The 15412-nt window shown below is 40.3% G+C and overlaps 1 protein-coding gene across 2 annotated transcripts in view; it reads left to right on the top strand.

Annotated features, from left to right (window-relative positions):
* The first annotated feature begins 1804 nt into the window (after window positions 1-1804).
* Window positions 1805-15412, top strand: part of DDX18 (DEAD-box helicase 18) — a 516018-nt gene continuing 502410 nt past the window's right edge. For both annotated transcript variants that reach the window (XM_044074977.1, XM_044074978.1), the window contains exon 1: window positions 1805-2341. In XM_044074977.1, coding sequence (XP_043930912.1) covers window positions 2242-2341 — 100 coding nt within the window. In that variant the 5' untranslated portion in view covers window positions 1805-2241. The remainder of the gene's footprint in view (window positions 2342-15412) is intronic.

Genomic DNA, 15412 nt, shown 5'->3' on the forward strand with positions numbered 1-15412 from the left:
CTAATGACTTTTCATCTTCTCTTTGTCGATGATTTAAAATTGTATAGTTCATCAGATGAGGAACTGAAAGCACAGCTGCAGGTTGTCAAAACTTTTTCAGATGATATTGGAACGTCACTTGGTCTTGATAAATGTGCAAAAGCAACCTTTAAAAAGGGAAAATTGCAGCAGCAGGAAAACATCAGTTTGGGACAAGAATGTGATATAAAAGAACTTGAGCAAGAGGGGGTGTATAAATACTTGGGAATTGATGAAGGATCAGCAATAAAACATGAACAAATGCAAATAAAGCTTAGTAAGGAGTACTTTAGAAGACTAAAGTTAATCCTGAAAACAGCACTGACACATAGGAACAAGATCCAAGCTATAAATCACTTTGCTCTTCCTGTCCTAACTTATAGTTTTGGAGTCATTGACTGGCCCCCAAAAGTGTTGGATAGATTGGATATTAAAACAAGAAGGATGCTTCATGCTCACCAACTGATTTATAAAAATCAGTGTATACCAAGATTATATATTCCCCATTCTAAAGGAGAGATGGGCCTTCTTGAAATTAATTACATGTATAGATCTGCAATCGTGGGACTCCACACATATTTACTGACCTCACAAGATCCAAATGTGGTGAACATTTTGAAGCATGAGGAAAATAAATCTAAGCTGACTTCTCTGTTTAATTTAGCAGAAGCATATTGACGTCAAGCAGAAATGGAAATCAAACCAGAAGTGAATAAAAACCAAGCAGCAACTGCTAAAAAACAAAAGAAAGAATATAAGGTGAAGGACCAGGTGAGAAGGCAAGAAATGTGGAAAAAACATAAATATAGTTGCAAGTATTGAAAACTTCTGGAAGAGCCTCATGTTGATCAAGAACGAAGGCAGGAATGGTTAAGGAGAGGTGACTACGTACACGCTGGTTTACTAAGTCTATTGAACATGTGGGAGAAACAGACATATAGGTTTTGTGGAACCGAATTGGAAACAGTCACACACCTTATCGCTGGTTGCGACTTTCTAATGGCAGAGGGACTGTATACTGAAAGGCATAATAATGTGGGGAGATTGTTACACTGGAGATTGTGCAAACTTTAGGGTATCGAAGTGACTGAAAAACACTGGAATCATGAGACACAGAGAATCATAGAAAATGAAGTTTATATCACATGGGATCACCCAATACCAACAGTCCAAAAGAGAGATGCTAGAAAACCGGATATAGTGGTCCAAGAAAAGAAGACAAAAGTAGCATTGATCATTGAAATAGCCACACCTAGTGACTAGTGTCTTGCCTACAGAGATAAAGTCATAAAATACCTTGATCTGCAGGCGGAAACGGTAGTCGTGTGGAAGAAAGATACCCATACAGTTCCAATTGTAGTAGGAGCATCTGATCTTATAAAAAATTATTTGCAATCGTATTTAGATATGTTACCAATTCACCGTACGAATTGCAGAAGGAGTCATTATTGGGCACATTGCGGGTGCTGCGAAGAGCACTCTTGGCTAACATCAAAGAGTGAAACAATACTAATTTCATGAACTTTAATCGTACCCTGACTGGTTATTTTATGCCAATCAGGACAAACACGCCCAAAGCTGCGCAGTACCGCCCGCGAGGTACTAATCTGTTAAATAACCGCGAGCAGACTCAACTACACTGTTTTCCATATTCTGTTTGGTAATGTTGACTATCTCATGTTTATTCATAGCAAGACTAGCGATTACAGGGAAACTAGAGTAGTGGGTGGACTTTGGGCGGTCCTTGCTACTGCCCATCTGCTGGGGTAATGTTCTAATACAAAACCAAACTTTTTTCGTAAATACTACCTAAAATTAAGTAGTTCAAAGTACGTAGTATGACATTACACATATGAAATCTTTCTTTGAACGGGGTATTAGCAGACGAAGACGGGGCTTGCTGCCGGGCATTTTAGGTTACCCTATACCACAGTTGCCCATTTACGCACCATAAGTGTTACGTAATCCTTGACTAAAGTTGTCAACCGCATGCTAAATAAAGCAACCACTAAAGTTATTACAATCCGTGTATACTGAATGAAGTAATGATCACTAAAGTTATCAACCTTATCGTAACTACGTGCATTAATGATCCAACCACACCCACGTACCCATACTTCTGTTTACTTTCGCATATCTACAGGCAATAACTAAGCCGACTATAGTTGTACGTCACAGGGACCTGTTTTGTAATTTCCACATGTTTACTGGGCAGCTGTAGAGATGGCACACTTACAGATGAAAATATTGCGGAAGAAACTTCAGAAGAGAAATGAAAAAATAAGAAAACGGAATTTTGCTCGTAAAGTTATAATAGAAGATGGTACAAAGTGTTTTCTCGTTTGCGGTGTGGTGATATTGCATTTATTTTTATGGGATTAACACGGGTGCACATTATACCAGAGTTGTGTAGGATTATGTTTGGGTTTAGTGTTTGCCTTCCAGAAATGTGAAAGCATTGAAAGTGCAATGGCCTTCTAACCTTTTAAAAATGTTTTGATTAATTTCTTTTCAGAATTTTGCTAAACATTTATTTAGTTAAACAAATATGTGTGTGAATGTATTGTGGTTTATGGGATTGAGTGTGTGCGCATGTATTTTATGTACTTGTTTAGGGAGAAGCATCTGGCTTGCACTAGCAAGCAGTGGCTAAACCCACCACTTTAACATAAAGAAGTTCTGAAACACGCAGTTATGTTGTCAACAAGTAGTGGAAGTGACAAAGGGTGAATCAAAATTGAAATGCTTAAACACTGAGATAGTCAGGAAGCCTTAAAAAGTGAGTATGCAGTGCAGAACTGTCCATGCTTATGGAGAATTGGTAGCATATATTAGGTGGAGGAGAACACAGTACTACAGTATAAAACTGCAATGCAAAATGTCGGGTAGACTTACATGTCACTTTTGCAAGGTACTCCACCAACACTCCTCAGTCTCAAAGTATATTACCTTGGAAGTCATAAAAAAGTTGAAGACAATTGAAAAGTTGTAAAATGTTTTTAAATCTGTTGGTGACAATATCATAGCTGATGCATTGAAGGCTTGACAATGCATGATTTTGCTTAAAGATGCTCAGTTATTCACAAAGAAACAATGGGTATGTATGCCTCTCAAGTACGCAGCAAAGTCTAAAAACTGTCCTAGAAGTAGTGAACTGGAATTAGGATTTTTAGAAAAGGGTAGGAGCAAATTCCATATAAAAATGGGAAATTTGGGAGCAATGCATGCAGAATAATAATTTGGAAGAGGAATTGAATGAGCTATATAATGTTTGATGATGGCTGTATGGAAGATTGCTTGCAATTGAAAATGTCAGTGTTTTTCATTTATATAAATGTGTGATTGTGTATGTTTTAAGTAATAATTCAATAATGATGTTTCTTGTTGGGGGGGGGGGGGTATTCAGTTAAACTAAGACCCAGCATGTTGGTGTTTTCCCTGTATGAATGGGAGTGCAGTGTGTGTCTTGTGTAAAGGAGTGAAGGCCAATGTCGAAACCGGTACCATTTCACAAGGTAAGTTAAGGTTGGGGTACACTGGAACTGAATATACTTAAATCTGTTGTTAGACATTACAGAGCACAAAGGATCATACTGTTTTTAATAATGCATTCTGACTATACTTGCCATAAAAATTGAGATATCTGCAGGAATCACAGTTTTTGAATTGGGCATGAGTGTAGTACTTCCCCTGTACACAGAGAAGTGAGCAACGCTTCTGTTGTATCTCTCCAGTGACCTGTACATTTAAACGCTTTGGGCAGAACCTTGCTTTGTGCACAAATTGTTTTGGAATTTTGCCCCTTATCTGCTTGTAGCTTTATTGATTACTTTATACTGGGCAGGACACTGTGTAGCACTGCTATTGCACTAGGATCAGTTATTTGAATTATTTCTGTTATGTATCTTATTCATTTGAGTTTTCTTTATGTAATTATAATTTTTTTTTCTGGTGCATTTAATTTTGTTGTGGTTTGATGCTGCTTTATTTATTTGAAGTTTGTGACACCCTGTTTGTATTGAATAGATGAGCTCAGATAAAATATATGCAGTTGTAGTCTTCCAACAAATTCTTGTAGTACGAGGGCTGTTGCTTCATGTGGGTGGTGGTTTGGAAAGGAAACTCTTAAGTTTATGGGAAACCTTCCTCATCTTTATATTCCCTACACCAGGTAGGTGGAAACAGATGTGTCAGACTCGTACTTTTATACTGTGTGTGCAGTAATATCGCTGGCGCAACCAGCTTGGGCAGTTGTTTACTTGTGGCAACCTCCTTGTTTGTTTACTTGTCACCATATCGCCAAAACCGGCTATGGACAATATCACTGTACATGTAATTCACACCAGATGCAGTCTAAAATCATTGAAAGGTATTGTTTAGACTTGGTTTAGTTTGCTTGTAGTGCATGAATCTATAAAATGTATGTTCTGTTTTGTTAACGGATGTTGTAAGACATAAGCTGTAACAATTTTTTTATTTTTTAAAGAGCTCTCACATCACAAGTAAATCAGTAAGAGAAATTTCTATATCATTAATGTTAAGAAGTTTGAGTATTAGTCTGAAACCAAATGATGACTATGCTATTCGAATGCATTAGCTGTTAAGTAAATTTTCAAGTGTTGTGATAGGAATGATGGGATATTAGGAAACCCACTTAGGAAGGCTGCATGTTATGCTGTTGCTGAGAAATTGTGCATTGTCTTATGCATACCAGAACAAGACTTCACACTAGCAACAGTTCAGTTTATGAAATACCTCCATCAACCACATATTTGAGGACAGTTTGCAAACTGTTGGTGTAACAGCATTGTGAGTGTAGAGTCTAGGGTTATGTTGAGTCATGGCCATCATATTATCTCCTCTAGTTTAGATAGCCATAAAACCGAGGACTTGCCTCAGGTGCAAAAGCTTAATGAATCACAAATTAAATTGGCATGGTGAACACTAGCCACTAATTTTTCAAAAGTGTGTGTGTGTGAACATTTGTATTGTAGTAGTCTTATTTCATTTGAAGCATTGCATATAGATGTCCTGCATTTCTGTGAACTGGTGGAAAGCTGATAGATTTGCTGTGAGCAGAGTTGGAATCTATTCCAAACTGATAAGTACACTTTTTGCAACTTAATTTGCACTGTGCTGTATTTATACATTTGCTTATTTATAGTGGTGCTGTATTGTTTATGTCCCTTGTTGTCTCCACTGCTTTTTTTTTCTCAGGGTAGCTCAGAAGCTAGTATCAAGTAGGGGGTTGTTGAGCCAGCCCACATCCTAGCTGTTAGTCATTGTCTGAGGTGTACTTTCATTGCTGTAATTCCAATACAGACTGCATTTCTGTGAACTGGTGTATATGTTACATGAGAGGATAAGAGATGCTTTGTTTTGCAGATTCTTCTCGGTAAAATACTTTTCAGAGTAATTTTAGTCTTCTGCTCTGTCCTCTGCTGTTACTGTGAATAGTGTTAATCTTGATGTGACTTCTGTTATGGTTGAATCGCTCTTAATGTGCTTTCATTGTACCTGTCGCTTAGCAAGGGGCACTGGACTGTGGACTTAGTTACTTTGCGCCAAGTTGTTCAGTTAAAAGTGTACTTGATCATCTTCTGTAGAAAAGTAGCAAAAAGTTGGATATGACCGCCATACAGATAACAGTATCCTATAGTTCTTGACATTTGTAATTTTTTTGTGTGTTGTATTTTGTTGATTAAAATGTCAACTGCGGTGGTAGAGCCATTAAGAGTTGTCGCCTCACAGCAAGAGGTTCTCTGGTTTGATTCTTGACTGGAGTGCTTTCTATGCGGAGTCCGCATGCCTCCCTGTGGTCGAATGAGTTTTAAAGACATGTACTAGGGGTGGTGTGTGTGTGTGTGTGTGTGTGTGTGTGTGTGTGTGTGTGTGTGTGTGTGTGTGTGTGTGTGTGTGTGCACGTGCCATCTGTGACAGTTGGGTGCCGGGCTGGCAAGTCAACACCATAAAAACTCTACTGCCAATCCAGTCTGTGGACTGGTGATCTGCTGTGGTTACTGCTAATGGGAGAAGCCAAAAGACAGTTATTTTGTTGATTTAAAGATGGCTCCCTTAACGTTTTCTTGGAGATGAAAGCTGCTGTAATATTAAGAGACTGAACCCACAATGCCTCCCTGCTTTACATATAGGCTTCTAGATTCCAGTGCTAAGTTCATCCATAGGGGCTTTACTGCCTAAAAGGATAAAGTGTCAAGTTTGGTCTTGCTGGTAAAATACCTTTCATCGAAAGCAGCATAAGAAGCTGATCTTCTAAAGAAATGACGTTTGCTTTGTAGAGGCACGTAATTCATAGCCCAGTACCCTCTATGACATTTTGTGAGTGTAATTATTGAGAAAAACTAAGCAGACAGTATTAAAAAAAATAAATAAATCAACATGGTATTTGTTCCCCCCTCCCAAACCAATTGCATCTTTACAATTTAATTTCATTTCCATTTCAAGTTAAACAGGGATGCATTAGACAGTGATATTACATAATCACCACAGCTTAGGTTACAGTTGCACATGCATAATATTCAGAAGGAATTCATTTTTGTATGTTGCTTTTTGACTAAATAAAAATAGCATTCCCACTGCTTTTCACCAACTGCAATTTTTTGTTATGCTCCCTTGTCAGAAGACCTGCTCTTGTTAATACTGTCAATTTTCTGGCAGCTGTTGTTATTTAAGATGTCTTATAGTGTCTGTCATTGGGATAATGATAGGTTGTAGGGGTAAATTAATTTTTAAACACGTAGTTGACATGTCTTTCTGTGATTTCTCAGTTCACACAAAAGGACCAACAGCATTCTTTGTTTTCTGTTGTCTCCTTTTTACCAGCTTTGCTTCTGCGTCCACAGGTATCAGCAATGGTTAATTGCACAACCAGTAAGCATATCTCTCACCAGATCCCTGTCAGTTGATCGAGGGTCAAAACTTCGAAGACCAAACCTCAAACACTTTTGTATTGAGATTGCCGTACAGTGCGGAACTCTAGGTTTGCCATTTTCCTCACTGTAGTGCGATCTCGGAGTTGGTATATTTAAGTAGCAGGGGGTGTGGGGGGCACAGGGACTCTTGTCCCCGTGCAGAAATGTACAGGTAAATTTTATTTTTCTTTCAAGATTTCACAACTTCGGGCATAGGTCTCAGCCATATGGTATTCAAAGTTTTGATGCTCAGTCAACTGATAGGGTCTCTATCTGTCTCTTTGTTTCATTTGTTCCGTCAGGGGTCAGATCTAGGCATCCCTGAATTGGGTGAAAGACCTCTGGCCCATTCCTTTTGTGAGACCATCAGTCAGTGTGGTCTCCTGGAAATGTGAGTTGGGTATTAAGGAGTTGGACAGTTAACTGATGCCACTGCAGTTTAAGTGCTGTCCAAAATGCACTGCTGTTTTTGTTCTGTTTTTGCCATTTAGATTTGCATAGGTATTTGGACATTTCCTATCTGAAGCAGACTTGAACTTTGAACAGCCAAATTGAGCCTCCGTTTTAGGCTGTCCTGTTATTATCTTTGTCTGCCCTGCTGATTCTGCAAAGTCGGCTAGCAGTCTATTAATTGGAAGAGGTTATGAAAGATTTGATAGACCTTCAATGACCCCTCCTTAAAGGTCTGATTTGTATTCCCAAAGCTTCTGGCACACCATTTGGGGTCTGTTACATTGGTTACCGGATACCTTGGAACTTGAAAGGTTTTGGTGATGATGGAAGGTGCACAGCTTGTCCACATTTTGGAGTGGATGGGTATGATAAAGTTTGGTCTTGCAGGTAAGTGATTCCCTTTTTGGGAACTTTTGATATAACAAGTTAAAAATCCAAGGCCAGCATACAGTGGAGTATAAATTCAAAATTGCTTTATTAAAGCATGTATAAACCAAGCACCAACAGACTGGTTTCGGCTGTAAAAAATTAAATAGCCTTCATCAGTGTGAATCAAAACCACAAAAAATGCAAGTGCCCTTTTATACTGTCAAACACAATCGAAACTCAAGCTCATTGGTTGTTTATAAATTCTCATTTAAACCAGGTGGAAATAAACCACCCAACTTGATAATCCACTTTTTTCTTTAGCATTTAGTATAGAATGCCAACCAGCTTTATTGACCCTATCCCCTACAATTCTATCTATGATTGTGAATCTAAATTTGCATTATTGTGTACCAATGAATGTGTAAATAGAGCATTACTTGATCTTTTACTTCTGAGATCACTGCAATGTTCCGAAATACATAATCTGAGTGGCCGTGAGGTTTGCCTTGTATGAAACCCCGAGCAAGAGCATGTGGCAAGGTAAATAACCCAGTTTGTGCCATAATTGGTTAGAAACTTGATATAAACTATAGCTGTGTTCCTGCTCATAAATTGTTCAGATTTGACTGTGACTATGTTTGCAGTGTCCACAAGGGACACAACCATGAAGTAAATCACTTGTCAGGGTTTGTTGGATTGGGTCCCTAGTTGGTATTTGTCCACATTTATAATGACTGAAGTCAGCCCCTAAATTCTGTCCATTGGAAAAGAAAAAGACATTTATGTATGAGAAACTTGGACAATTTGTTGTCAGCTAAAAGAATATTCCAATGTCTGTGAATGCTATACAACAATATATTGGTATTCCTCCCATAAGTAGTAACCAAAGGAATGCTGGAATTTCTTGTCTGTTCTTTATCCTTATACATCAGTAAATCCTATTCTGTCTAGCGTGGACACCCAGTTCCTGGCAGTCAGGATACTGCCGGTTTTATAGCCCCTATCTTTAAACCTCTTAGTCAGGTCCTGTTTGAAATACTCATAGTTATCTGGATGGGAACACGTTTCACGTGGAATTTAGGTATGTTCATAGGTTCATAGGTTTATACTAGGCTATCTGCCCTAAGGCATTTATAAGCCTAGCCCAAATTATTGTGGCTTACGCCACCCCTTATATGAAAAAATACTGTGCCCATTAGTTTGTTGTGCCTCTGTCCAGCAGTGACACAGAGATGATTCCCGGGGTAAACCTACGATCTCCCATCCACAGGTCTAGATTTCTCTTGAACAGAGTCAGCGAGGTGCTCTGCCTCACATGGACCGGGATTTTATTCCACAGCATAGGGAGTCTCTGAGTGATAAATCTATCCCTCCAGCACGTCCTATTTATATCCGTGCTAAGGTTTAAGTCGCTTGCTCTAGTGGTTTTGGTGGATTTGGATTTTTTGAGGTGGAGCATGTCCATTAATTCCGGGTTGGACATGGCCTTGTATGTCAGGCACATGTCACCTCTGAGCAGACGGTATGCGACTGAATAGAGCTGGAGTTTCTTCAATCTGGCAGCATATGACAGATTTTGGAGTCCCTTTATCATTTTGGTGAGGAACTTTTGGGGTCTCTCCAATTGCTGCAGATGTCGGGTGAGATACATCCCGAATGGGGCATTGTATTCGATCATTGGTCTGATAAGTGAAGAGTACAGGGGAACAATGACCTCACTAGATCTGGATGTGAATCCCTTCATGATCAGGTGGGCAATGTAGAAGGTCTTTCTAACCACTTTAGCAATGTGAGTGTCAAAAGAAAGGCCACTGTCAACCTGGGTCCCCAGGTCCCTGATAACCTCTTCTGTGCTTAGTGGATTGCCACCTATATGGTAGCTTGGGGTTACCTTGTTTTTCCTAAAGGGTATGACTATACATTTTTTGGCGTTTAACTTCAGGCCATGGCTCTGGCACCAGCTATCTGTTTCCGTGAGTCCCTTCTGAAGGATATCCGTGTCCGATGCACTTTCCACTATGGCGCCCAGTTTGCAGTCGTCTGCAAACTTTGTCAGCCAAAGTCCTCCCATGTTGGCCTGTACTTCTGAGAAGTAGATGCCAAACAATAGGGGGCCAAGGACAGAGCCCTGTGGGACACCACTTGTGACCAGCTTGGAGTCTGACACAGCGCCAGCAACTCTAACCCTGTGGGTTCTGTCCTTAAGCCAGTTTGCAACCCATCTTGTGACATATGGGTTTACATTTAAGCTGGTAAGTTTTTCTACAATACCCAAGTGGGGTATTGTGTTGAAAGCCTTTGCAAGGTCAAGGTAGGCTGTATGGACTGCCTTTCCCTCATCAATGGCCTTGGTGACTGTTTCGAAGAAGTCGACCAAGTTCAAAAGGCATGATCTTCCCTTGACAAAGCCAAACTGGGTCGGGTCCAGTGTCTGCAAGTCCCCTATATCTTTGTTTATGAGCTCCATTATGATCCTCTCCATAGCTTTGCAGACTAGACTTGTTAAGCTTATGGGGCGGTAATTACTAGGGTCCGTAGAGGTGCCGCCTTTGTGGAGTGGGACCACAGTTGCCGTACGCCACTTCTTGGGCACGTATCCTGTGGTAAGGCTGAGATTAAACAGCTGCCTTATGTGCGGGTTTAATTCCTCATTTAGCTCGTGTAGCACACAGCCGGGGACACCATCCGGTCCCATTGATGCTGTGTTTGCTGCTTTAGAGAGAGCAGCTTTCACCTGCGCATTTGAGATGTCCGGGAGGCTACACTCGGCTGGGATAGTTATCTCTCCTTTAGGGGAGAGGGGTGAAGTTTGCACTGAACCTGTCTGCCAGTATGTTGGCAATGTCTGTGGGTTCAGTGATTTTTGTATAATTTTGGACTAATTCTGAGCATATCTGGGAGTTTCCACCCAGGTTCCTAACATAGCTGAAAAAGGCCTTATGATTGTCCTTTGAATCCATGGCAATTTTTCTCTCAAAATTGGTCTTAGTTGATTTTATGAGTGCTCGTATTTTTTACTAATAATGATCAGGGGTGACTTCCCTTTTATGGATTTTGTTCTATCATGTAATAGCTTTCTCCTCTTATTGTAAAGTTTGTTAATGGCTGGGGTCCACCAGACTGGACGTTTGCCCTTTGTGGAAAGAGTCTTGGTTTTATTTGGGATTGCCTGATCCATGCAGTCCTGGAGGTGTTCATAGAAGGCATTTGTAAGGGCTTCCGCAGCTTGGGTTGTGGTTTCCACTGGCTCAGGGGCCTTGAAGGATACCACACCAGTCTTGAGTAGTGTGAAGTTTGCTTTAGATTAGTTCTTCACTATGGTCTTTTTTGTTTGGGGTGGGGCGGGGATGTGGATTTCCAGTGAGATTAGTTTATGATCAGATCTCACCAATGAGGGATATACTTCCGGTGTGGAGCATTTTGTCCCCATGTTTGTGACAATGAGATCTAGTATATTTTCTCCTCTCGTGGGAACAGTGACTAGCTGTTCCATGGCATTTGAATTTATGAACTCCAGGAACCGTTGGGCTAGAAAGTTAGGGCTTGAGTAATGTTCCCAGTCTATATTCGGGTAGTTGAAGTCACCCAATATGATGGTGTTTGGAGATACATTTATACCCTCCAGTGTCTTCAGGAAGGCTGTGTGGGGTTCCTGAGTTTGAGAGGGTGGCCTGTAGCATGCTACAATTTGTAGAGCAGTTTTGCCTATGGTTAGTTGCACCTGGATGGTTTCCGAAGCTTCGTGCGTTGCCACCAACCTGGAGGTGTGGGTATCCTTTATGAATATGGATACACCCTGTGGTGGATGGAAACTGGATGCATGCAACAAAGAGTTGTATTGTGGGTATTTATGATAAACTTGAGTATCCAAGGTGTTGTCAATATTTCTAGTAACCAAGAGATCCAAAAAAGTGATTTTGTTGGACATCTTGATTTACTGTGAAATGTATTCCCCACTTGTTACTATTCAAGTATTCCACAACCTCATGAAGAAAATATTCAATGTCAGCCCTCCAGACCATCCAACAGTTGTCTAAATATTGTGTCCATATGTCAGTTTCATCCAGATATGACTACAATCATAAATAAGATGTTCTTCCACAAATGCCGTAAAAAGATTAGCATAAATAGAGGCAAAAGGTGCCCCCAGGGCTGTACCCTGAACCTGCCAGTAACATTTGCCTTGATAGTAAAATAACGTTTTTATTAAGTACATGTTCAACAAGACAAATCAAAAAGGTACTGAACCCTGGTGAATAGAGTTCAGATCTAAGTAACCAATGTTCAAGAGCCTGTAACCCAGCCCAGTGGGGAATGTTGGTATGTAAGGCTGCTACTTTCAAAAAATGACCAAATGCATGAGAGCACTAAGGACTAATGTTTGGCACCCAAGACTTTTCAAGGCTTATCAAACTAAGGGAATTTCACCCAGAGACCTTAGAGTATGAGTACAACCTCTGGTGGCTAATATCGACACCGAACTAGCTGATATTTTCATGGCTTTTGTGGAAGAACATATATTGCTTCTCAGTGGTGCTTTCCGGAAAAGTTATCTTCAACAGTCGTAGTCATAATGTATATCTGGATGAAATTGACATATGGAGACGATATTTAGATGATTGTTGGATGGTCTGGAGGGCTGACATTGAATATCTTTGTGAGTTTGTGGAATACTTAAATAGTAAAAAGTAGGGAATACATTTCACAGTAAATAAAGATGTCCAACAAATCACTTTTTTGGGTGTCTTGGTTACTAGAAATTGTGGCTTTGATTCACACTGATGAAGGCTATTTCATTTTTATAACCGAAACCAGTCTGTTAGTGCTTGGTTTATATATGCTTTAATAAAGCAATTTTGAATTTATACTCCACTGTGTGCTGGCTTTGGATTTTTGACTTGGGGTGTTCCTTTTTGGGGACATGCACTTGCGGTACTTGCAAGGGCAGTTTCATTTTGAATTTGTAATATAAACTAACCAGCTATTTTGGAAAGTGGAGATTCCAGCCAACTCTTGTGTACATCACATGACCTTCAGGAGCTGCCTCACTTGGGAGCTATAACTAGGGGTTGGCTCACTCAAGTAAGGTAATAATAAGGTTTATATATTGCTTCTCAGTGGTGCTTTCCGGAAAAGTTATCTTCAACAGGCTGGTAAAATTGTTCAGAAGGTACGTCAGTTATTGTGGGCATTCCATCAGAAGGTGAAGGGTACATTCAGTTCTGTGAACTGGGTAAGGCGTGGGATAAGACTCTGAAGCTCCTTCAAAAGAATTAGCATTGTTATCCCTCTTAGGGATAGATATCCAGCAACCTGCAGTGGATGTCATGATGCTCAAGTTGGCAGAGTAGTTGCCATTCTACTCTTGACAGTTGTCTTTTTGAAAGTGCTGCACATCTGTTTCATGCAAATACAGTCACCCCCATCTCTTTATCTCATTTCCTTGATGGTACTCTGGAGATGCCAAAAGTCATGGCTCCAACAGCTGTTCCATTTTATGATATGAAAAATGTAGTTTGCAGGTTTTTACATTGCAGATGGAAAACAAGTAGTTTAATGTTAACGTATGACAAAAGATATTTGGGTCCTCCTGACAAGATTTCAGTCTAAAATACGAAAAAGCAAAATACTGATTTGCAGCTCCATATGAATACAATAAAAGACTACACCCTGAATAAAATGAACCATGGCAATGACAGTGCAGCATCTGAACACAAAACCGTTTCAAATACAAGGTCATCAACATCAAGCAGTGTAAAGCATCTCCAGAGCTTTTATTTTGACACTGTAGTAGCTTGCACAGTTAATAGGATATATGGTCAAACAAGTCTTAAGTAGGTGAGACCAAAGATGAGCATAACTAAATGCACAGTGAAGCCTATGTTTTGGTATCGTATGACATCTCCCAGATAAGATGTAGACCGTTTACTATATGGAGCTTTTAAGAAAACTGCAGCAGCTTTGATATGTCTTCACTCTCTGTGACATAGGACACCAAGGTAAATGTGTAAGCTTCTCTTATCCTTTCCAATCACCTTTATGGATGCAAAAGCTGGGATTCCTGCCTTAGAGAGCCTGAATAGGAACAAACTGTGATGCCTACGGAAAATTCTCCACATTTCATACATAATATTATTGTTTTGTTCATACCGGTTCCTTGTGTAGTCTGGCATTGATCCATGGTAAAAGTTCTTCCCAACTTGACAAGTGTGGTCAGATGTCTTAACTCAGGGCTCCCTGAGCAGTTTCAGCCCTCTTAAGATCAGTCACAATTTTGAGATCTGTCATGGTAAAAGAAAAATAAAAGAATGCAGTGAAAACTTCCTACCACAAGCAAACAATTTTGTCGCCTCAGCCTCCACTATATATGCCTGCTCAGTGGTGGAGGGTGAGGGCCTCCATCTGAAATGAAAAATATTATTTTTTTCTAATAGCATCTTGGGCATTCTGTAGTGGTTAGAGGCTGTTGTTAACAGGCCTAAGCAGATTGGAGGCCAACCTCACCTGTCTGGACTGGGGATGAATGGGGACTTGATGCTGCCGACATTTCCTTGGGATGGGGTTCAGTACAGAAACCACAAGGGCATTATAATGGCAAGCATGAGCACATGTCATATACTGCAAGCATTGATGTGGGTTATGTGCACTGATGTGACTTTAGTGTTTCAGCATTGAGTAGGGGAAGCAAAAATCACTACTGATAATCCAAACAGTCCTACTTGAGTACATACAAGTGTTCCTTCACCTACCTTGCAGCAATTGTATGTTCTGTAGTGCCAAGAGTTGATAGCATAGCATTCTAAGCGGTAGCCAGGGGGTAATGTGCGAAGATGATATTTTACTTTCTGGAACATCAAGTCATACCTGTGTTGGGTGACAATGCTTCTTGGACACCTTAGCCATGATTTTCCACAGTGTTTACCAGAATGCTGACTATACAGAGTAACCGCATTATCTCTGGTGCATCAGAGTTTGGGATGTAGGACAGGGTAAGCAGCTTTCTTACCTGCAGAGAAATTTTTTTAATTGCTGTTCTGCTGTACTGTGTGGATAATTAAAGGTCTGTCTGAAGTGGAAATTGCCCCCTTAACTTGGGTATTCTTGAAGGGAACACACAAGCTCTTCACTGCTACCAACTTGAGACTGCAGATCATTTACATGATCCTGTGCCCACTCAACAGAGCATCCATAACTTCTGTGTTGATTCTGGGAGCAGCAGAGCTATCACCAGTGACTTCCATTCCTGACAAGCCCATGCAAAATGTCTCCCTGCTTGCACATAATAGACTTTAATGGGACTGTCTTTCATCATCAGCACCTGCAAGTTTGTAAGGTCTTTGTAGCTTGTGCCCTTACCATAGGTTCATAGGTTCATACTAGGCTATCTGCCCTAGGGCATTTGCAAGCCTAGCCAGAGTGTGTTTGGCTTTCGCCACCCATTTTAAAATGAATTTTGCTATGCCCTTTTTCGAGGTTAGTATACTGTGCATCTGTCTAACAGTGACACAGAAGTGATTCCCGGAGTAAATCTACGATCTCCCATCCACTCATCAAGATTCCTCTTGAATTGAGTCAATGAGGGACTCTGCCTAACCTGGACTGGGATTTTATTCCAGAGTGAAGGGAGCCTCTGGGTTATG

Source organism: Protopterus annectens, chromosome 6.part0 (genome assembly GCF_019279795.1).
Source record: "Protopterus annectens isolate FY-2018-M chromosome 6.part0, PAN1.0, whole genome shotgun sequence".
NCBI classification, from domain to species: domain Eukaryota; kingdom Metazoa; phylum Chordata; order Ceratodontiformes; family Protopteridae; genus Protopterus; species Protopterus annectens.